The sequence below is a fragment of the Lycium barbarum genome, chromosome 9, assembly GCF_019175385.1.
Source record: "Lycium barbarum isolate Lr01 chromosome 9, ASM1917538v2, whole genome shotgun sequence".
NCBI lineage: Eukaryota > Viridiplantae > Streptophyta > Magnoliopsida > Solanales > Solanaceae > Lycium > Lycium barbarum.
Genome location: NC_083345.1, coordinates 35,016,695 through 35,040,501, shown reverse-complemented (window position 1 = coordinate 35,040,501; position 23,807 = coordinate 35,016,695). Strand labels below are relative to the sequence as shown.

The 23,807-nt window shown below is 34.9% G+C and overlaps 1 protein-coding gene, 1 long non-coding RNA gene and 1 other non-coding gene across 3 annotated transcripts; 2 read left to right on the top strand and 1 right to left on the bottom strand.

The window, feature by feature from the left end:
* The first annotated feature begins 3,978 nt into the window (after positions 1–3,978).
* Positions 3,979–4,084, top strand: LOC132612457 (small nucleolar RNA R71). Its single transcript, XR_009571816.1, has one exon. It is a non-coding gene; the product is annotated as a small nucleolar RNA R71 (small nucleolar RNA).
* A 13,017-nt stretch (positions 4,085–17,101) lies between these two features.
* LOC132611238 (two-component response regulator ARR17-like) lies at positions 17,102–20,150 on the top strand. Its single transcript, XM_060325663.1, has 5 exons — positions 17,102–17,672; positions 19,068–19,147; positions 19,269–19,346; positions 19,465–19,535; positions 19,898–20,150. The coding sequence occupies exons 1-5, from the start codon at positions 17,528–17,530 to the stop codon at positions 19,983–19,985; spliced, it is 462 nt and encodes a 153-aa protein (XP_060181646.1). The 5' UTR covers positions 17,102–17,527; the 3' UTR covers positions 19,986–20,150.
* Positions 20,151–21,129: 979 nt separating this feature from the next.
* Positions 21,130–21,838, bottom strand: LOC132611239 (uncharacterized). Its single transcript, XR_009571517.1, has 2 exons — positions 21,559–21,838; positions 21,130–21,416 (listed from the first exon to the last, which is right to left on the bottom strand). It is a non-coding gene; the product is annotated as an uncharacterized LOC132611239 (long non-coding RNA).
* Between the last annotated feature and the right edge of the window lie 1,969 nt (positions 21,839–23,807).

The following is a 23,807-nucleotide window of genomic DNA, read 5'->3' as shown; positions in this document are numbered from 1 at the left end:
AAAGCCCTTTTTACAGTCTGCTTGCTTGACCATCTCTGGAATATCTACAACTTTCTTGTCAGTAGGTGTCACGACCCAGCCCCGTGGGCCGCGACTGGTGCCCTATTTGGACACCCAAACAGACTTACGTACCAGATCGACATATCAAAGATTTATTCAAACTTAACATACGTTATTTTAAACAGATACTGAAACAAATATCATCTTAAGCGGTCGCCCGCACAGAAACATCATATCAAATCCTGTAGGCTGGCGGAATAGACATCGCCCAGATATACACACATATGCAAGCAAATGGGCCGTTTTGGCCATAATAGCAAACGGGGCCGCATTAAGACGCAGATCATAATCACAAACGAACAAACATGACCCATGACCCACATATATGACTACAAGACTCTACAAATCATGACAGAACATATGACGGGACAGGGCCCCGCCATACCCAAATAGTCATATATATACAGAATATGTATAACAGAAGATATGTACCAAAAATATGAGCTCCGGATCAAAAGGAGTAATCCACGTGGCAGAATATGTATCCTATACTGGAGGATCACCAAAACGAACGTCCGTACCTGCGGGCATGAAACGCAGCCCCCGAGGAAAGGGGGTCAGTACGAAATATGTACTGAGTATGCAAAGCATGAAATACAGAAATCCGAATCATAACCGAAATGAGGAGTACAGAATGTGGATACAGAATTAGTATATCAAAACCTGTGCTGAATATATATATATATCATGCAAATAAAAAAAATCATGCATAGGGCTCAGGAACGTGGCCGCCACTCCGACGCTGGCGCCACAACACATCATACTCCAGAAGGTTTCACATCTCCGTACAATCCCCGAACATATCGTATCATCATAACATATCACAACACCAGAACATATCATATGTCATATCACATCATAACGCCATATATAAGCGGTACCCGACCCTATGGCGAGGTCTCGGGAACCGTAACACATCATACTGCCGAATATACCATAGTGCGCACGATCACAGAACCGGCCCGGGAACCGGCGAACGATATCATAGTAGTAGGCATGAGCGGAGTAGTGCGGAAACCATATGCATATAAATAAATAAGCTTCAAAACTTAATGAATAAATATTTTTACGACATCCGAAGGCTCAGAAATCAGTTTCGGGTCAATCGGAGTTAATATACGAAAGTTACGAACTTTTGAAGTACAGAACTTTCTAAAAGCATTTCAGAAGCTCTTTTGGAAAATTCAAGTAACATTTGTATTAGGGGAGCTTTCAACCATTACTAAGGAGAAAATCAAATGGAGCCTTTAAGATCATATATACGTATCAAAATATATGTATCCAAAGCTTTAGCCATATCAAATATTTTTCGGACATTGTTCGGAAACATATCAACTAGAATCTTCAAACATCATAAATGCGTATCGAACCATATGGGATAGCTTACGGAGGTCAAAGATGTTAGTCATCCTAGTGGCATCTAAGAGTAGGATTTTCTTTATAAGCATACATATACACTTTTGTTTATTCCAAAAAGGATCATGCCAAAAAGAAGGAACGGTAGGCTTTACATACCTCGATCGCTCACTAACAAATCTCGATCACTCGCCAAACAAATCCCGACTCAAGTCTCGGGCTCTCCAATATCTACAATAATATTATCAATTACTAAACATTAGTTACAAATACTTAGAAATTCAGTTTTAACTAGTACTTGTCTACAGAAATTTCGGCAGCATCTCCCCTGTAAATTCAACATCCCCGAGAATTAAACTCGGCCAAATTCATCAACAACCATACCAACAATACCAACAACCATACCAATAACATCAATAATCAATTCAAAACACATTCTAACATTAGTAACCTTCCTTTCAACATAATTCATCAACATTCAATTCAACTACGAATTTTCAAGCTAATATCGACACTTACACACTCAATACCAATTTAAGATCATTCAAGTGCAATTCCAAAGCATTTCATATCATTTTACAAAATATACAACAATCCCACCAAAAATCATAATTCACCCAAAACCTCCAACCTTCGACACAACATTCACAACACATTTTCCATCTTCCATTTTCATCAACAACAACAACAATTTGCATCTTACAACTCCATTCCCACAATTACATAATTTATAAAAAAAATCACATACTTTCCGACAACAACTTAACAACAAATTTTTTTCATGTCAACTAGAACCATTAATCTTCCATTCACATCACAAGGCCACAACAACATAATTAACATACTAAACAATTTCAATTCATCTTCCTTCACAAAAACACCACACGGCCACAACACACACACACACACACACGGCTCACACACCACACACAACATCTCCACATTTTTCATTAAATTCTACTCACTATAACAATTTAAATTTTCCATAAGAAAGGAGTAGAATTCTTACCTTTTCCAATTTTTCCACTTGGTAAAAAAAGTACTTTCTTGCCTCTAAAATTGCATCACGTTGAAGAGGGTTTCCGGGCTTAGTAGGAATTCAAAAGAGATGAATTTTGAACCAAAGATTTGAGCTCCAACAATTATTTTTTTCTTTTTCTCTCACACGGCCGAATGGCCCCCTTTGTTTTTTGTAGCTCTCACTCTCTCCTTCTTTTATGTTCTTGAACTTTCTAAAAAAATGAAGACTAGTCATGGACCCTCCTATATTTATTTGTCTTGCATTTAGTATCCCACATGGGCTTGGGCCATAGTTGGTTGGTTGGCCACCCCTTTAAATTGGGCCTCTATTTTTGTGACTTTTTCCTAGCCCAATTACTTGGTTAAATAATTTGTAATTCACGAAACTAATTTTCAAAATTCCAATTTTGCCCCTAGCCTTCCTCGATATTTTCGCGTCAATATTTTTCATGAACCACAACATATATATTAACCAAAGTCAAAATATTACCTCATCTCTTACAAGTCACAATTATTTCAGATTTTCCGAATATGCGAAATACGGGATATAACAGTAGGATTCTCATCAACAATAATGGGTGCTTCAGACTGCACCTAATCCTCTTCATCTATCGGCTCAAGATCAATCACCTTCTCATCAACCCCCTGGAGTATTTTACAACTCCTAGTAGTGATGGCAAACACACGGTTTACACCGCCTCCCCCATTCTTTGGATTTGGAGTAGTGTCACTCGAAAGTCCTCCCTTTTTAGGAGGGTGCTGCTCTCTAGAAATATCCCTCATCTGTGACTGAAGCTTCTGAATAGCCGTTGTATGGGAATCCACTGTTTCTGTCAGCCCAGATAAAGTCCTTTTAGACTTAGATTGATTGGCCAGAACTTCTCAAGCATTGATTCAACCTTCGAACTACCTTGCTCTGTTGACTGCCCTTTCGGTGGTATATAAGGATTAGAACTCTTGTTCCCAAAATTGTTACTGATGTTGTAGCTCCCTTGGTTCGCACCACCATAATTATTGTTGTAGTTCCCAAAGTTGTTATAAGCACCTAGACCTTGCTGAGGTCTCCATTGATTCTGATTCTGATAATCACTTTGGTAGTTCTGTCTTTGGTAACCCCCTTGAGAGTTATTAACATAATTAGCATCTTCAACCTGCATAGGTGGCCCATCATGGAACGGACCATCTTGAGTATGGTACATCCCTTTTGGCAAAACTGTATCATCCTCACAAACATTTATCTTCTTCATCTGGGATTCATCAAACTTCTTCGTTAGCAAGGAAATAGTTGTTGCAAGTTCTGCCAATGTTTGCTGGGTGTCTTGATTCTCTTTTACTATATTCTGGATCATAGCACTACCATACGGTACCACATCAGTATTGTTTGAGTGTCAAGCCTGATTATGAGTCGTCAGCTTGTTAAGTAAGTTGGTCACTCGTCGATAAGATTTGTTCATGAAACAACCATCAGCTGCATTATTAGCAACTGAATGCATGATTGGATCTAGCTCTCGGTAGAACTTCTCCATTAATATGTGTTCTAGAAAACCATGATTCGGGCTCTTCTGCAAATACTCTTTGAATCTCTCCCAGGTTTCATATAGTTGTTCCCCCGGTCGCTGCTTAAATTCATAGATCTTGTCACGAATTTCAGCCTTCTTGCTAGGGGGTACCATTTTGTGAGAAAAGCAGCCACCATCTCTGCGCATAAAGTAATCGAATTTCGGGGCAGCTTCTCAAACCATGTTCTTGCCTCTCCAGTTAAGGAATATTTGAATAACCTCAACCGAATAGCATCTTGTGGAACGTTATTCTGGATGTGATTAGCACACACATCCACAAAATTCTGCAAATGACGTTGAGGGTCATTCTCGGTAAAGTTCCGAAAGTATCCCTCAAGCTTCAACAACTGGTATAGAGAGGAGTCAATTTTCATAGTAGTAGCTCCAACTCGAGGTTGAACAATAGCAAATGCATAGTCCTCCTCCGGAACAAGATCAGCGAAAATATTCTCATCATCTGATTCATTCGCCTGATTGTTCAACCGATTCCCCTGGTTACCAGCACGTTAATTTTATTGATTTTGATTCATGTTCACCTAGTTTACACAGAGTAGCAAACAAGGTGTGATGGAATAAGCAAAAGACTTCAATAAAGCAAACACTATTTAGTAATTTCAAAACCGTATTCCCCAGCAACGGCGCCAAAATTTCATACGCTCAAATTACACCTATTAATGGTATAACGCGGACGTTGTCAATTATAGTAACCCAACAAGGTTGGGGTCGAATCCCACAGGGAATATGGTGTGAAAAGGTTACTAAAGTCGTAGGATGCTAAGCTTAGGTCTAATGTCTTGATCCGATGGTTTTGGTAATAGTTGGTTTACTATGACTAATTGTTATCTACTTGCTTTGGTGGAAATTTATGGTAAAAGAAACTAAGGTTGTGTCCCCGTTAGATAGAGTGTATGATCATGGGTATTGATCTTGATATACTTCTAATGGATCATTATATGAATGCACTTAATTACTATATGAATCTCTACTATTTCCCAATAAATAAAGATTATCTCTTTCTATGATTTTCCCAAATATAAGAAAGTAACTATGAAGAACGATTAATCATGCCAAGTAAATTCTTCTTATTCCTAAGTGAATTTATTAAACAAATTTTAAAGCTTTGAGTCCTTGTTATTTATTCTTACCAACCCTAATTATTTCCCAAATAAATCAAGGTTTATGGCTTTAATCAATGTTTGCTACCATTAATTATGAATGAAGAATGAAGAATAAATAAACCCTAATAAGTCATTATGTGTATATCAATCACAACCCAATCACACAACACCCATCATTGGGTTCACAACCCTAGTAAGGGAATTTAGCTACTCATGACAAAGAACAAGAAATAAGAAATTGAAGAATTCATAATTGCTTACTTTGGAAGAAAACAAAGGAATTGATAATACTTGAATTGATGTCTGAACCTTCAAAAACTAGAGAGTATTTAATGTTCTAAGCCAAAAGTCAAAAATATAATGACTGATAATAATTAAAACCCTACAGTGGACTATTTATAGATTTCAAAAACGTAAAATTACAGAATTTGCACTTAAGTCCCAGGCGGTACTTATACGGTCCGTACAACTTTCCACGGACCGTACAGGACTTATACGACCTTCATCCAGGTGTCTGCAGCGAATAATACGAACTGGCCTTCCACGGTTCGTATAATGTTATACGGCTCGTACAATCCTGATCGTGAAGCATCTTCCAACATCGTCGCATCTTATACGGCCCGTACAATATTGTACGGTCCGTATAAGTGTCTGTGGTTCAGCATCTATCCACTGTGACATTCTGTTACGTTGCCACCTTTTGTACGACCAGAAATATGGTCCATGCAACTTTCTACGGACCGTGAAAATCAAGCTTCAGTGCAACTTTTCTGTAACTTCTACTCCTTGAACCCGAACTTCCCGATTTACCTGAAACATGTCAAAAACACATCAAAACAGCACATACTTGCCTAAAAACAAGTAAAACTTCTCGTAAAAGAGTATCAAATGTGCCATAATTTCCCGGCATATCACTACCTCATCATGTTGATTTGCATCATCAGCAGTATCTTCTACCCCGGAGCTGCCAATCTCTGAGGAATCATTATGTCTGTCCTTGGCCTGTGCTATAGTATCTTTATTGTTATCCACTTGTATTTGTTCATTGGCCGGTCCTATATTATTTTTGGTCATCTCCTGTTGAATATTATTGACTGTAGTTTCCTCCACCTTTGAATTCTCACTGTCAGCACTATCTATGAGTTTTTGAGACTCAGCATCATTCTCCTTATTGTTTGATCGAGCCTTGTTTTTAGCTTTAGTGCCATTTCCTTTGTCCTTTTGTTTCCCAAAAGAGGCCTCTACCCAGGGTTTTGAAGTTTCAACCTGCTTATTATTTTCCTCTTGCTTCTTATGATCATTGGTGCTTCTTCCAGATTCCCCTTCCTCCAAGTTCACCAAAGTTTCAAATTGGTTCTTGTTCTCTGCCATTTTCTCCCTCTTCTGGTTATCATTGGTATGCCTCTCTTTTTGTCCTCCTTCCCCATGATTAACTCTGCCATTAGCCTCTTTATTTTGCTTATGCTGCATTACTTGCATTGTTTCATCTCGTTCCAGTTCCCACCAGGTATGCTTTGTTTCTGCTTCTCACTTGGAATCGGTTTTTGTTCCTCAATTTTGTTCCCTTTTCCTTTGTCCTCCTGATTTATATTTTGATGTGTCTCCAGTGTATTTTTCTTATCATTCATGTTACCATTCTTGACTTTTTCCTTCTCTTCGTCTTTTTCATTCTCCTTCATCGGTCGAAACTCTAGATGAATACTCCAACATCCTGCCATATCATGCCCTTGTAATTTACAATGGGTACAATATTTTGGCAAATAGTCATATTGAATATGTTGCCATTTAGATTTAACTTCTCCAGTTTTCTCATCAACACATTTAATCAGAATCCTTTTTGGCAATTCTTTCATTAGATCCACCTCTAATTTCACTCTTGTACAACTTGGCCTTGTTCTATTGTTGGTGGCCTTGTCGATCACCAATGGTTCCCCCACAGCTTTGGCCAATGAAAACATTGCTTTTTTATCAAACAAGTTTGTTGGAAGGCCTGGAAATGAGATCCATACTATTGCAATTGTGGTTTCCTCTTTCGGATTAAACCATGGATCCCATTTCAAGAATCTTATTGGAAAATACCTATTTCGAACATGTAACTCCCATGCTTTCGACAATAAAGCAGCATAATCTTCCAATAGTGATAGTCTAATCAACACATGTCTTTCTTCTAAATATCCAATAGTGCATTTTCCTTTTATCTCCAATTGTATCGGCATGATATTTCTCAAAGATTGTATATCAGGTCTACCGTATGAGAATTTCACCACTATTGCATATTGTAGATTTTGCCTGAGACATAATCGATCAAATTCTTTCTTTGTCCATGTCATGGTAGGTTCTCCATATAAATAAGTGATGATTTTAAAATCTATAGGTTCAGATATTTCAGGAATGGTATTGTTATGAAGAGCTGCTAGATAATTTGCAGAATTGTTTTGATCCGTATTTGGCAGGCCAGCCGTTGTTGGTGGCTGGCTGTGTCACGGCCCAAACGGAGGACCGTGACGGGCACCCGGGGCTAACCCACCGGGCACCTCCCATTATACTTTCACAAACATAACTAGGTGAGCCACATAGCCTACTCATAATCTCTATGCATCGGTAATACACTTTCTATCGGGTTAAGGCGCTTTTATATCAACATCAACAAACATGCTCATATACATATTTACAAGCCGTCAAGGCTGACAAAATGATATACAAAAATATGAGCCGATAAGGCTACAAGACATCTAACTGTCTACGAGCCTCTAGAAAGAGTAGGTGACATCATGTGGATGGGACAGGGCCCCACCATGCCCATATATACACAAAAGAATAGTACCAACAGCTACAGCTCCGGATCAAATGGAGCTCCCCTAAGCAATCGCTGAATAAGCAGCCTAAGGGTTAAGTCTGTCTCCCTGTCCACCTGCGGGCATGATGCAGCGTCCACAACCAAAAAGACGTCAGTACGAACAATGTACTGAGTATGTAAAGCATAATCAATAGCATAAATAGAAGCATGAATTATAACATAAGGATGAAAAATCATGGGATGATAAAGCCATGTATACCTCTAGCGACGTTCATCATATTCGCTTACCCTTTTTCTAATGGGAACCTTCCATTACATGCGCTTATACATATACAGAGTAATATCATACCCGACCGTAGAGGTTCAGTGTCTCACATACCCGGCCATGACCAGGCTCGGTGTTATGTATACCTGGCCCTACCTAGGCTCAGTGTTATCCGTACCCAATTGAAGTGGTGCGTGCACGTTAGATATCATACCCGGCCATATAAGCTTGGTGTTGTTAATAGTTGTACTTATACATATACATACATAGAAGTATATATGTATCGGCAACATCATCATCATCATCGTCATTTTCATTATGTCTTTCCTTAGGAGATCGATTATCATAGGATAGGACCATTAGTGTCATGAGAATATCAAGAACTGTGAGCTTTAATGATTCTAGGAAATGAAGTCATTATGAAAGACATTATGGGACTCATGTGAAGGTATACGCCAAATGGGAACATGCCTTAAGAAGAAGGGTTAGCCTTACATACCTCTTTGTCTTCTTAACTATATAATGTTCACCGCTAAAGCTTGAGAGATCTACATTTAAAAATGATTCATACCAAGGTTAAGTCTTAAGGACACTCTTAAAGTCAAACTAAAATAGTTCATGAGCTAACAGAAATTGGGCAGCATTTCCCCTATTTCATCTACTTCTCCCAAATTCCAAAACAACTCTCAATCAACAATGACATTATCAACAATACCATAATCAAGAGACTTCATTCAATTTAAGCGTCATTTAATCCCCAAAACTCCCTTTTCATGATCATTCATAACAAGGACTACAACACAACACCATATACACTTACACACAATACTTCCTCAACATCATTAGATCTACAACAAGGTTATACTCATAACATGCCAAGAGTATCAATTCAACATATAGCTCATAGTATCCTCAAATTCATACTTGAACTCCATTTTCACTTTTCTTCCTTCAACCACATGGTATAACAATCAAACAACTTTAACCATATGCAAGAGATGTAAAACTTACCTTAATCTCACAAGAACAAGTCTTCGATCAACTTACTCCACTAAAGTGAAAAACCCTAACATCAACACCAAGGAAAAACTTGAGTTCCACAAGCCCTAACAAGCTTCTTAGCACTTGAACCTCTTAAATCTTTTAGATTTTCTTGGGTTTTGGCTTGGATTAGTTTATAGACCTAGAGAGAGGGTTTTGGAGAGCTCAAGGATCTATTTTGGGGAAAATAATGAGTCCAAATGAAGTGGAACGAAATATATAAAGCGTGACTTAAAACCCCGACGGGCAATCCTACGCCCACTTTGATGGACCATCAAAATTTATATGGTCCGTCAAAGTGCACCGTCAAACTGCCCAGCTTTTCACAGTTCACTGTAAGCCCACTTAGACGGACCGTCAAAATTTATACGGTCCGTCAAAGTGCACCGTCAAACTGCCCAGCTTTGCACATTTCACTGTAACCGTTATGCGGTGGTGCTCCACCATTTGACGGGCCGTCAAATATCCTACGATCCGTCAAATGGTCCGTCAAAGTGACCCTATCCGATGAGTCGCTCGTTTCGATTCGTTTGACCTCCAATCCTTATATATCCTTCTTGGCACTTGTAGAACACTTCATTAACTATCTAAGAGGCCCTATAGTCCCTCCTCAAGACATTACTAAATAACTATTAGCTCAACTATAGCGAGAACCTTTCCAAATATGGCTCATATCTCACTTCCTTCAACGAACTTAGTTCCACATATTCATATGACTTCAAAATCTTAAAGTACTCACTTAAAGTTATTAAATACTCTCATTAATCTCATAAGGACCTCATGTTCACTTTAGGCTCGTGCTAGTCTACTCATGATTCACACGACTCGAAATTTCCGAGATGTAACAGGCTGCCGGCCACTGTGGCCATGCCAAGATCTAGTGGTTTTAGGTTTAGGATATACAAAGGTAGGGTTTTTTTTTTTTCTCGCTTCAGTCCCCTACAAGGTTTTAGGGTAAGTAGTGACAGAGACGGAGAAAAAAAAAATTGATGAATTGAATAGGTCTCTCTATTCATATCCTCGAAATTGATTTGATGTCTTAGGTACGTTTGTCCATATATTTCTTGGAAGTTTCTGAAATTTCGTATGAGAAAATCTATCGAGAAATAGCAAAGATTTTATTTCGTAAGACTCGTGAAATTCTAAGATTGTGACTTGGTCGGTGTATCTTAGCAGTACTCTTGCTCCTGATTTCTTCGATCGAATCGGATCTTGATTTGCCTGGGAATTTGGAACATCTTTCTTCTTCTTTTTGTTTCCTTTTCTTTTATACAAGGATGATGCAAAATATTTCCTTTTGGACCAAAAGACAATCCGTCGATGTACACACAATTATGTTATTTTATTTAGTTAAAGAAAGATTTGAGTAATAATTTTTGTTTCCAAGAGGCTGCCTATTAACGACATCAATGTCACTACGGGGAACAAAGTGAGAAAATCATATCTTATAGCACAAATTTCTCACTAAGTGTTGATGTGAAAATTAAAACCTCCATTCTAGTTGTGTATTAATAACTTATGTGGTCACCCAACTATAATAAGTTATTGACACTTATGATTATTTTGTATCGAGAAAATCACTGATGTTCTTAGACTAGTTTCCCCATAAAGTCATTACGAAAAAGAAAAAAAAATAGATAATTACATAAACCTCCTCTTAAGTTTAGCTTCGTAACATTTTCCTTTGTAGTTTATGATACTATGCTTATCTTTCTTATTTTAATTTTTTGCAATAATTTTTTAACCTAATTATTAATTAAAAAAATATAATTTAACTAATTTCTCCTTTGTAATATTTTTATTACTATAATTTTGTAAACATTATGTTTTGAGTGAATCCCACTTTATCCTCCTAACATTTAAGGGTTGGGAAATAATACTCCCTCACATATTGAATAGGAACGATAACCCCCTTATGTAATACTTTCTGGTAAGATTTTTTTTTTTTTTTTTTGAATAAAGATCTTTTCTTTTTCTTTCTAGAATTAAAATATAAAAACAAAAAAGGGTCAAATATACCCCTCGTTATACTTTCGGTCCAAATATACCCTTGTCGTTATACTTTCGGTCCAAATATACCCCTCTCATTATACTTTAGCACAAATTTGCCCTCAACTTTAACGGAAAGGCACGTGTCAAGCTCAGAATCAAATAATTCACCCCCAATTTTAAATACTCTATTCCTTTAGGAAATCACTCGTTTATCTGACTCGAAACTTGCAAACAAATGCCAATTGCACATTTATTAAAACAACAAAAATCATTCTACCGTTAGCAACATTTCAATATGCTAATATACTGAGATAAAGACTGAATATCACTAAACATATCTCTGAGAAATTCCAAGGAATATCTAAGAGGAACTGATATGATTTCATGAACAAGGAAAGTAGAAAAAGTTTTGAGGGCTAGTGACGAAAAATAATATGGAGCACACATTCAGACAACCCAAAACAAAAGAAAATGCACAATGACCTGCTCCAACCTTTGAACAATGTCTTGTTAAATCCCAATGAAAATAGCCAACGGTTATAGAGGAGAGGAAAAAGTGTAATTAAGAGAAGCAAGAGAGTGGATTTTTTATTTTTTGTATATAGCATATTAATTTTAAAATGAGGAAAAACTTCAAAAATAAAAGAAAGATAAATGGGTCGGGTCAATTAAATGGGTGATTTTCTAAAGGAATCGGGAATTTAAAGTCGGGGGTGGGTTATTTGATTCTGAGCTTGACACATGTCTTTCCGTTAAATTTGAGGGCAAATTTGTGCTAAAGTATAATGAGAGGGGTATATTTGGATCGAAAGTATAACGAGGGGTATATTTGACCCTATTCTGATAGCACAGAGTTATATTTGACCCTTTTCATTTTTATACTTTACTTCTAGAAAGAAAAAGAAAAGAACTTTATTTAAAAAAAAAAAAAAAACTTTTACCGAAAAGTATTACATAAGGGGGTTATCGTTCTCATTCAATATATGAAGGGGATATTGTTTCTCAACCCCTAAATGTTAGGGGGTAAAGTGGGATTCACTCTTATATTTTTCAAGAAAAAAAATGGTTTTCACTCGCATATCTTCGGCGAAGGTAAAATGTATCGCTCTCTGGAATTTACCACCTCAAGGTATTTACTGTTGCTTGTAATATGCAGATCCAAATATACATAAGTGTCATGTTATCATCTATTTCTAGTTTTATTTCACACCGACTATTTATTTGCGCATGTTGAAAATATTTCACATTGACATTTAATTTTTTTGTTACGGTATTAATTTTGTGAGAAAATTAATCTAACTTGAGTGACTTTGTTGATATAAATAATCATAAGTGACTTTAGTGAAAAATAAGTTATTATGATTGTGACCATTTAAGTTATTCACTTTGAAAACATGTTTCCCGATGTGAATCCGAATTTAGTCGAGTCCAAATACAGATATCAAACACCAGGTAGCAAATAAAAAAAAGTATTTGAAGAGAGATCAAAACCATACCAAATAAAATAAGTATAAAATATATATATATATATATATATATAACCTCTTTTATGTACATATGTTAGCAACGATATGAATGAGTCTGACGAATATAATCATCAATATACTATTTGAATTTCTTGCTTTTATTAGCAATTAAATACCACAAAGACATACCAAAAATACATAAACCAAACAATTCAACAGAATACGACGGATCCTTGCAGATATATTGGAATTCCCGAAGATGGAAGTGTTGAACTATATAAAGTAACTCTATATAGAGTTTGGCATCTTTGTTTTTTCTTAGTCATGACATCTTTATGGAACTGTATAAAGCAACTCTATATAGCATGTGAGCCTTTAGTTCATTTAGTAAACTGCATGCACTAAAACAATTTGTTCCTTATTTATTTTTTTGTTCTGAAACGATTTGTTACTTAAATATAAAGATACTGGAAATTCTTATTCACCCTAACGCACTATTTGTGTGACATCCTCCAGTCCTATTTTGGGGGGAAAATAAACTGCAGATTTTCAGTTTCATCACACATTTAATGAGTTTGATAGTAATTCTACCGAAAGGATTAAGTTCAGAAAAAGTTGAATTTGAATGCGCTTAGTCGATACTTCCGTTGTGTCAAATATTAATCGTTTTGACAAATTAAATTTGTTTCGAAATATTTGATTTAGAAAAGCAAGAAGCATTTAGTTATTGTTTAGTCAAATTCACTATTAGTGCTATAACTTCTGGAGTGTTAATCAAGTGAACATTTTAGAGATTATGAAGAATGTTTAGACAATTTATGATTTTTGTTATTAAATATCTTTTTAATGATACGGTATTTTTGAAAGAGAGTATGGACGTACCGGAGGTAGTGCACAAATTCTATATGTGAAACAAGAAGTTTGCTGCATAAAACAAATAATTCTATTGTTCTGGTAGTCACAACCGGTACATAGAAAGAAATTACTACCACAACTTATTTTGAAAATACATTCAAAATTTGAATTGAGAACAAAATCTGGAAGAACGTAGACGTATTAATTAGTGCAGTGAAAAGACGCACTAAATGCATCTGAATTAATTGGTGAAGTACATTTGAAAGGGGATTCTAAAATTTGAATTTTAAAATTTTAAAAAAATTCAAACAGTGAGACAAAATTTCTTGTGAAAATCGAAAAATATTTGCCTTAATACCAATCACATCTATTCCGAATATTTGAGACAACACATCTTCTTAAGCTAGTTGTATAAGGAAAAAAAATTGTTTTAGAATATCCTAACAATGCAAGCACCTAGATTTGGTCCCCATTATTAGGATTTAGCAAAGATACTTTGGATAATGTAGAATTTAGCAGCCAGGTTGTATCCATTGCTTTCAAAATACTCTCTATTTTGCCTGCACATACTTTGGATCCTATCTCATTCTGACCATATCAAATAGATATTTTCTCAGACCTACTTCCTATTTTTTTTAATAAAAAACAACAATGGATTATTTAATTATTACCCTCAAAATAAAAATATAAGTACATGCACAAAATATCTCTATAACGACATCCTTATATAATAATAAGGTTTTTCGCGGCATCAATTTTTTAAGTTATATTTGACCTCTATAACAACTTTTTATCTATAACAATAACAACCATCTTTATAACGGTATGTTTTTTTTGTAAAATTACCCCTCTATAACAACTTTTTTTTTTTTGGCATAAATAATTAACCATCTTTGTAGAAGTAGAATTTCGGAAATTACCAATAATAAGTCTAGCGATACTGTCACGACCCGACTCGGGGCCGCGACGAGCACCCGGTGCTAACCCACCCGAGCACCCTCTTAGCTTACTCTTATACTTACATCTAGGTGGTCCACATAATCATACATGCATTTCCATTCATTCGTCAACTAGTCCCATATGGACAACCGCACATTTATATCATCATAGGCATTCATGCCACATCAATATACATGGGCCAACGTGGCCGACAAAATGATATACAAAACATAGGCCGACAAGGCCAAACACATCTACCCACACACACACATGTCTACGAGCCTCTAAGAGTATAACATATCACATTAGCGGGACAGGACCCCGCTATGCCCATAATTATATACACAAAAGATTGAGTACCCAAATGATATGGCTCCGAAGGAAATGGAGCTCTCTATGAAATCTCCGAATAAGCAGCTAAGGATCAAATCTGTCTCCCTGCGCACCTGCGGGCATGACGCAGCGTCCACAAACAAAAGGACGTCAGTACGAAGAATGTACTGAGTATGTAAAGCATGATCAACATCAATATAGAAGCATAATAGATATCATATGAAGATAGCATAGGAGGGGAGACAGTAATATCATCATCATGTCGCTTACTTGCATACACCGTCGTTCGTATCCCATAATAATACTCGTACCATACTTCTGCTCATATTCGTATACATGTCCTTATTCGTATTCCTATACATAGTCTTTTCACATTCATATTCATATTATATACATAGTCATTTCATATACATAGCATTTACATAGCATACCCGACCTCATGGGATCGGTGTCTTATACATACTTGGCCAACCAAGGCTCAAGGTCATACATACCTGGCCCTACCAAGGCATCAGGGTTATCCGTACCCTCTGCAGAGGTGTGCGCGCGTTACGTAATCGTATACATACTTTATACATAATCATATACATATATATATATCCTACCCGGCGTTATAAGCTCGGGGTATCATTATAGCCCTTCATAGGCACATATACATACATCATAGCTCGTAAGCATCTTTAATCTCATTTTACTCTCATCATCATTTCTATCCTCATCACTATCGTTACATCTACATTATGGACTTACTCGTCAAGCGAGGAACATAGTAAAATCATAGTACATATCAAGGGTCGTGAGCTTATGAGCTCGGAATGCCAACCATGTGGAGACAACATACTCATATAGAGGAATTTAGGAATTTGGCCAAGAACCATGCCTTATGAAAGAAGGGTTAGCCTTACATACCTTTCCGTCGAACTATTTTACACTTGCACGTTCCCTTCCAATGCTAGCGTTTATACCTTCATTAATGTCATAACAATGGCCATTAGTCATTCACATTAACCACATTATCTAGATTCCTCAATTTGCCTCTAATTCACCCACATTCATGATTATAACACCCATCTTCGTCCATTCGTCTAAAGTGTTTAGTTCATGATCTTAATACCATTTATAACACATTCATATCACAACACAACAACATTCATAACTCAATTCAAACTATTTCTCAAAATGTCACTATTCATCATTCATGACCTAGTTGACCACATTTTCTACAATCCATGTATTTTTTTAATTCTCCAATACCTCAAACATCTTGTAAAAATCATGAATTTTACCTTAGAAGTTGTAGGAACCAGCTTTGGTTGATAATACTCTTCTTTGAGCAAAACCCTAGTTTTTCTCCATTTGGATTTCTTGACTTGGATGATCCTTGATGATTCCCTTATCCTTGATTTACTTGTCTTAATGTTATGGATGACTTATAATCCTTGAAAACTCATAAAATAAATGTAGAGGGAAGTTCTAGAGAGAAGTGGTGTAATGTTGTAAATGAAATAAGACAAGTCTTGATCCTCATATTTAATGAATTGAAAAATCTGTGCTGGGTGAACAGTGGTCGTCCATGGAGGTTTACGGTCCGTATTTCAATTTACGGACCGTCCCTCGTGGTCGTTTTTAAGCTTAAGCAAAACCAGAAACTTTGGCCTGCATGCATGGTGATTTACGACCATGGTTTACGGGCCGTAAATCACTTTACGGGTCCGTCCACCAAGTCGTATTTTAGCCATTTCCTCAGCTGGCAAAAAGTTGAAGTTGGACATGCCAGTTTACGACGTCAAGTTTACGGACCGTATTGCACTTTACGGTCCGTATTTTGCACTATACGACCACTGGGCAGTTTTGCCAACTTTCAATTTTTCTCATTTCTCGACTTTTCATTCTAATCATCCACATCCCTTTACATACATTTCCCATGAAACATTATACACTCGCACTCCTCGCACACATCATTAGTTCATTTACTTGCGTACCAACGGGAAATTTTCCGAGGTGTAATAGATACTTACCGAATATTTTGATACTTTAATACACTGTATATATAAAGAATATTATATGAATATATATTTCCATTATTAAAAGATTAGATTTTCTGTCTTTATACAAATTGTCATTAAGCTTAGAATTTTACATCTTTTTTGCTTTAACAATTAAATATTATTTAAATATCAAATTTTGTTATTGGTGCATAACAACGGGTTACTGTAGCCGTCAAAATATCTCGAAACAAATGATGCATGGATTTATATCTTCTCTTTCTTTTTTTTGAAATTAAAAAGAATGAGCTGGAGGGAGGATCTGAGGAACAGAGCAGATAAAGATACTGTAATTTTGATATACAATATATACGAGAGAAAAAGAAAAAAAAAAAGAGGATTTGAGAGACGGAATACATCGAATCAAGAAAACCAAAATTTGAGATCACGAAACATCTGTGACCACTTTTGATTTTATTTTTTTGTGATTCCTTCCCTTAAACACACCCTCAACCCCCACTTGTTCAAAATCTTTTCTTCATATTCCCAAGAAATTCCAAGAATCTTTCTTTTCCTTTCAACCCCCACTTTAAATACCCACCAATTACATTGCTTTTTCTTTACACTTAAATTCTTTATTCTTCCTTCTTTCTTGCATGTTCTTCTTCTTCTAGCATCTCTTATCCTTAATATTGTCAAGTGACATATTTGTGTGTTTTACTAAGTGGGGTGAAAAAAAGAATGGATTTTTATTCTTCGTCTTCGACAAATTCAAGGGGGATAGGGGAACCTTGTCCTGCTGATGAACCACATGTTCTAGCTGTTGATGACAACCTTGTTGATCGTAAACTTGTTGAGAGATTACTCAAGAAATCCTCTTGCAAAGGTAATACTTCTCTATTTCTTCCATTGTCTTATTTTCTATAGTTAATTTTGGACAATAAATAGGATAATGTATGTGTTTCGGTTTCTATTTATCTAACAAAAAAAAACTGCATACTTCTTCTGTCCCATTTATGTGATACTTTTGAATTCGTGAGTCAAAACGTTCAAATTTTGCGTTAATTGAGACATAGAATTTTGAAGTTTGTTAAAATAAAATTTACATATTTGAAAATTGTTAAAAGTACTATAAGTTGCATATGTTTGAATCTCTCTATCTTATTCTCCATCAACATATAAAATCTTGAATTTTTCTCAAGCGTGGCATTATATATGCAAGAAAAACCATTCCTCGAAAGAGAAAATATGAAGAACATGATAAAGATTAAAGTTATTAAATATACATACTTATGTTGACTCCATTATCACATGGGAGTAATAATAGGTTTAGGTGAAATTCGTGTTAATGTTTAATTTTCTTCGACGTTATTTAATGGTAGAATATTTATTTTTCAATTTTGGTCTAGGAATATTTAGGATACTTATTTTCTTGTGAAGTCTAGGTTCTACATTTATCATAAAATATTTAAGTAACATATTCTTCTTATTTTTTAATCTTTATTTATTTATAAATAATGAAGTACTCTTCTATCTTAAAAAAAAAATGCAGAAAACAATAGACAATGAATAATACAATGAATTTATTCATCATTCTCTTTCGTTTCCTCCCTAGAAAGTCTGATTTTTTTCATAATTTTGGATATTCTATGACATCATCTGTCCCTCTTATTCCTCAAGGAATGGTAATTAAAGAAAATTTAAAAGAAAAAAATGAGAAGAGTCTATGGGGAAAAAGGGTAAATGTGTAGGAAAAGTAAAATGATACCGATTTATATGACTTTAGGGTCAACCTTTTAGATATGCCAACCTTTTTGTATACGTGATCACACTGAATTTGTGTTTGGCTCATATCTTTCCGAATCCTTTGATGTAGACTTTTAGACTCAATTTATGTCATTCTCACTATTTTTCTATTTTTACAAAAATAATAACATAATAGTATTATATATAGGAAAAGAATTCGTCCTAACTAGCTCGGTATGGCCGGAAGTTAAGGCAACATGCTTCGAGTTGATTCATCTGTACCTAGTAAAGATAATTTTATCTATTTCAGATCACATGTAGTAATAACTAAGCTAAAGTATGCAAGTAGTTCTATTCAACACAAATCTTGATTAGTCGGGCCAATCGGCCTCGAAATACCAGATACGGTTAAATTGGAAAAAAGAATCTTTCAATTGTTTCGCTCTAACATGGGTTCTAACATGAGTGTGAAACGTCATTTGATTATTTGAATAAGTTGGATCTTATGTTTCTAAAATTTGTGAGTTTGTTTCAGTGACAACAGCAGAAAATGGTTTGAGGGCCTTGGAGTACTTGGGTTTGGGATCTGATCAGAAGCACTCTACAACTGGCAATGTAATTGTTTCTTGAATTAAATAGTTATAGATTTTTATATTTGCTTTCTTTCTGCAAGGAATGTTAGTACTAATGTTTATGATCTTTTCTTTCCTCTCCTTTTTTGTATTAATGTCAACAGGGTTCAAAGGTTAATATGATAATAACAGATTATTGCATGCCAGGAATGACTGGTTATGAGCTGCTTAAGAAAATCAAGGTAGTCTTCACTTGACTGTTTAACATTCTTTAAAGATTACTGTTTTTGTCATTCTTTAATTAGTTTTTCCCCAAGAGGTTTTTTCTAGCACAAATTTAATTAGTTGAAATGCAAGCAGGAATCCTCGATCTTGAAGGATGTACCAGTCGTGATTATGTCATCTGAGAACATCCCGACTCGAATTGATCAGTAAGTTTATCATTGGCTACTTTAATTACCAAAAATGTTCGAGTTTTGAACTCTGTCATGTTAAAATATATTTCGAGATACTTTATAATTGCTTTCCAGATACTTTATAATTGCTTTCCAGATACTTTATAATTGCTTTAGAATCTGTATTAATGATAGAATATTTATTTTCCTTCTTTAGTTTAGGATTATATAAGGAAATAACATATTTCCTTTTATTTATTAGCTTTAATTCTCTATAAATAGTGATGTAGTGAATAATATAATGAGTTTATCATCACGTTCTTTGATTTTCTCTCTAGTTTCTCCGTTATCCATGATATGTAACTAATCAAATAAATACAATTTTGTGAAATGAACAGATGCATGGAAGAAGGGGCTCAGATGTTCATGCTGAAACCTCTCAAACACTCTGATGTCAAGAGTTTACGATGTCAACTAATGCAATGACAATAATAGAGTAATATTTTATCTTCTAGATGAAATGAAGAGGAAAAAAAAGCTGTGAAATATTTTGCATAAGAGGGATGATTATGAGAGTTCTCAGACTGATAATGTTTGATTGCGGTATGCATGATATACAAAGAATTAATCCCTGTTTTCACAAGGCACAAATGAATTGTGAGTTTATTATAGGATTAAAAGCATCAAGGGAAGCACATTTCCCCTTTGGTCACCTTAACACCTAACATAACTGGGGCCAAACAGACTGTTTGATAGCTTTAATCTGACGTTTTATTTTCTTGATAATTGTTCATCAGCATTGTCAATACTCAGTTAACTCTCTGTAGATAAAATAAAAATAGACCTGATTTCATCAGCACAAAAAGGCAAATGACTGAATATTCTGCTTCTGAATTTCTTTCTTTCTCCCACCTTTGTGTTTTAGAGACGGAGCCAAGATTTTAACTTTATGGGGTAATGCATTTCTGAATGACGACTTCAAGTGATAATAATTGAGTCTAAATCTAATATTTGTACATATTTATTGAGTTTCTTGATATAAATACACTTTTTGAGCAAAAGCTACTAATAAGCCCATACCCGAGCTTCTAGCTCTGTTCCCGCTGTCTATAAGCTGGTAATTTCAGGCCATAAAATGAGGTATTTCAACAGCTTGTATTTCAACAGCAGTAGTGCACTATGAATGCGTTTTCATAGGTATAATCCGACATAGCAGAGCGTCAACATTTTGTTTCTCTTGGAAATAAATATATCATTTTTGTAAGGGCTTTAGTCAAAGGCCTTTAAGCCTTAAGGAACAAAATTGATTGCAAAGAGAAGACAGAGGAGTAATTGAGGAAAATGATTTTAAAACCACAAATTCTTATGGTCAAGGACATCCTTGTAGCTGGAAAATACTTAGCACATATCTAGACTACATATAATAAGTGCCTTCCCCAGTCAATCAAGTACCAACTAAACATCATAGGAGTAATATTTTGGAACCTTGTGAATAATAATTTGTGCCTGCAAATTTCCTTTTGTTTTAAGGTCAACAAATAATAGCTCAGAAGTAAACTAGCAGAATACAGGTAAAATACTATCCAACAACCTAAGTTGAAACTTTAAAAAACATTAATGAACCTATGAATTTCGACAGCTAATCAGAAGTTAATCTTGCTATGAATTCAAGACTCAAAAATCAGTTCTATAAATTGTGAGTATTGTCAGAAATGTTTGTGATGGTGATGTTGATGTCTGTGTTCATCTAATCCAAAACACTGCAAAACAGGAAAACAGGCCACAAAGAGACACCTCTTTAACATAGAGAATGTAGAGGACACTACTAAACAAGGGCAACAACAACATGCCAATATTCTTGGCCTCTCTCTCTTTCCTTCATGGTTTTGGTGGTGATGACCCATCTTTTATTTTCACCTGAATATACAAAACCAATGATTACCCACAACTCAATTTGCAAACTAACAAACACCCCTTATGAAAACTCTGATAATTTAGCAAAAAGATCAAATCTTTGATAAAAAAATGATCAACAACTCAGGCAGAGAGCATAGATTACCTTGAGATAAGAACCTCCTCTTTCTTGTTCTAATTCTTAAGCTAAAAGAAAATCAAAAGTGAGAGTTATAATACAGATTTATGACAAGGAGGTTATGGAGGAGATTGGTTGGAAGTTGAATAGCTGTATCAAAGCAGAAAAAATTGGGAGGAAGACTATTTGTAGTTGAATTGAAAAAGAGTTACAAAGCGTGTGAATTTAGTGTTGGATCATGGGTGTCACAATTATAGTCATTTGGCAAGTAGCTTGTACCCTACTAATATAAAGTTTCAGCAAATTGGTTAATTACAAGTCTAATCTAATTGGACCAAAAATCAGACGTGGCGTTAAGTAGGTGGTTTAGTTGATATTGACAATAATTAGAATATGAAAAAGGGCAAATTCTTTTCTCAAAGGTTAGGGGACAATGATTATAGTACTAGTTTGTTACGCTTCGGATAGATGTGGAGGCACCAATATTTTAAGGTCAGATTGGAAAATACAGATGCACTGCTCCTTGTAATAGTGTATGAATATGTAATCTATATCTATATATAATATAAAGGTAGGCATAGACAAGGTGATGTGACATCTCTCTATGGCCTAGAAGCACAATTATCTTTTTTCTCTTTTTTCTGGGGTTTTCTCTATATTTTTCACATTTACGTGCTATGATTAAAAAATCTCAAAAATCACTCATTTAACTCTCTTAATTATATATGCTTGTAAATATGCTATCTCAAAAAACTAAAGAAGCAATTCTTTAAATTTCTTCATTACGGTGAAAAACTCAAATTAAAGTCCCGCATCTAATTCTCCTTCAGTTATCTTCTCCTTCCTATGATTAATGCCTATTATTATTTTGTGTAAATGTGCACGTACTATTACTCCTATTACGTTACTGGCAAGTCCAATAGCCACTTTCTTAATTATTCCCTTAATTACTCTTACACGATACACTCTTTTCCCACTCCACTTCTTATGATTTAATTATATTGAATGTGGTATTCATTCAAGGTGAAATGCTTAATCTTAGTATATATAAACCAAACAAGACAACAACAGTTGGACATTCGCATTTCTGTTGCTCCTTAGCTTTCTCAATTTCAACATTTTAATAGTTTATCTTTGACATATTTTTTTTTTTATAAACCCCCTAATCTTTCTCAACTTCTGTCACCTTACTATTTGAATTTTCATGTCATTTTAGTAATAATATTGTAAATTTTCTTATCTAGGTGAGTTTGGAGAAAATATTATTTTGGATGATAAGAGTAAAGACTGACGTGTTTCTAAGTTCTAAAAGATAAGCTACATAAAATAAATATTTTTAGGTTGTTTTCATCTCAGGTGCAATATATATAGCTATTCGAATATTTAATTTTAAGAGAAGAGAAGGATATACACTTTCATCTTGGCAGGCTATAAAAATTGAGAAGATTAGAAAAAGTTGATTGCTCATGACACAATAACAACATTAAAAATGGCTATGATGGTACATAAGGTAAAAGGAAATTTTAACTTTTCTTTGTTTCTCAATTTTTTCTCCTGTAGTTCTTTATTCTGCAAAAATTATTCTTTTGACACAGGGAGGACGTTGTTTTATTTGATGGATTATTTATTTGATTCATTAGGTTTAGATATGTTGGCGTCAAATTTTTGTTCTTTGATATTTGATAGGAGTATTTGATTTTGAGTGTGTTCGCTTTTTGTAAATGTAAATAGATGCTTAAAACTCTACAATAACGGAATTCTCTGTCTCCTGTATTCTCAGTTTTCTTTAAAATGTTTTTGACATTTTTCACAGGCCATGTATGTTTTAGCTCCTCCTTTTATATATTTGTTATATTTCATAGATGGATAAAATTGGTTTACTTTTACTTTGTATGTTTAAATTTTGAAAAGAAGTATCAGTTCGTAATTACTTCATATTATAAGTAGTTGCATACCCAAGGAGGCAACGGTAGGTCAGATAAGTAAATCGGAAAGGTTCTCTTGCTAAAAGTTTAATATTTCTATGTTGATCGTTTAATATTTCTATGTTGATCACTTAGTAATTAAGCAGTACTAAATTCATGAAATATAGTATGAAATTGTTCTACTACTTTTTTGATCTAAAAATACTGTTACAACTATGTCTTCTTAAATTATTGAGATTTCATATTCATTTTGAAAATAAAGTTGTGCTAAACAATCAAACCAAACATATAATGATCTATACAAGAATGAGTTGTTGGAACTGAAAGACGTAAAAGAATATGATTGAGATA

Excerpts from the sequence above, each read along its gene's own strand:
- LOC132611238 (XM_060325663.1), top strand. The coding sequence starts at position 17,528 with ATGGATTTTTATTCTTCGTCTTCGACAAATTCAAGGGGGATAGGGGAA. Across the intron at positions 19,347-19,464 it reads AGCTGCTTAAGAAAATCAAG|GAATCCTCGATCTTGAAGGA; the intron begins GTAGTCTTCACT and ends AAATGCAAGCAG. Across the intron at positions 19,536-19,897 it reads ATCCCGACTCGAATTGATCA|ATGCATGGAAGAAGGGGCTC; the intron begins GTAAGTTTATCA and ends TGAAATGAACAG.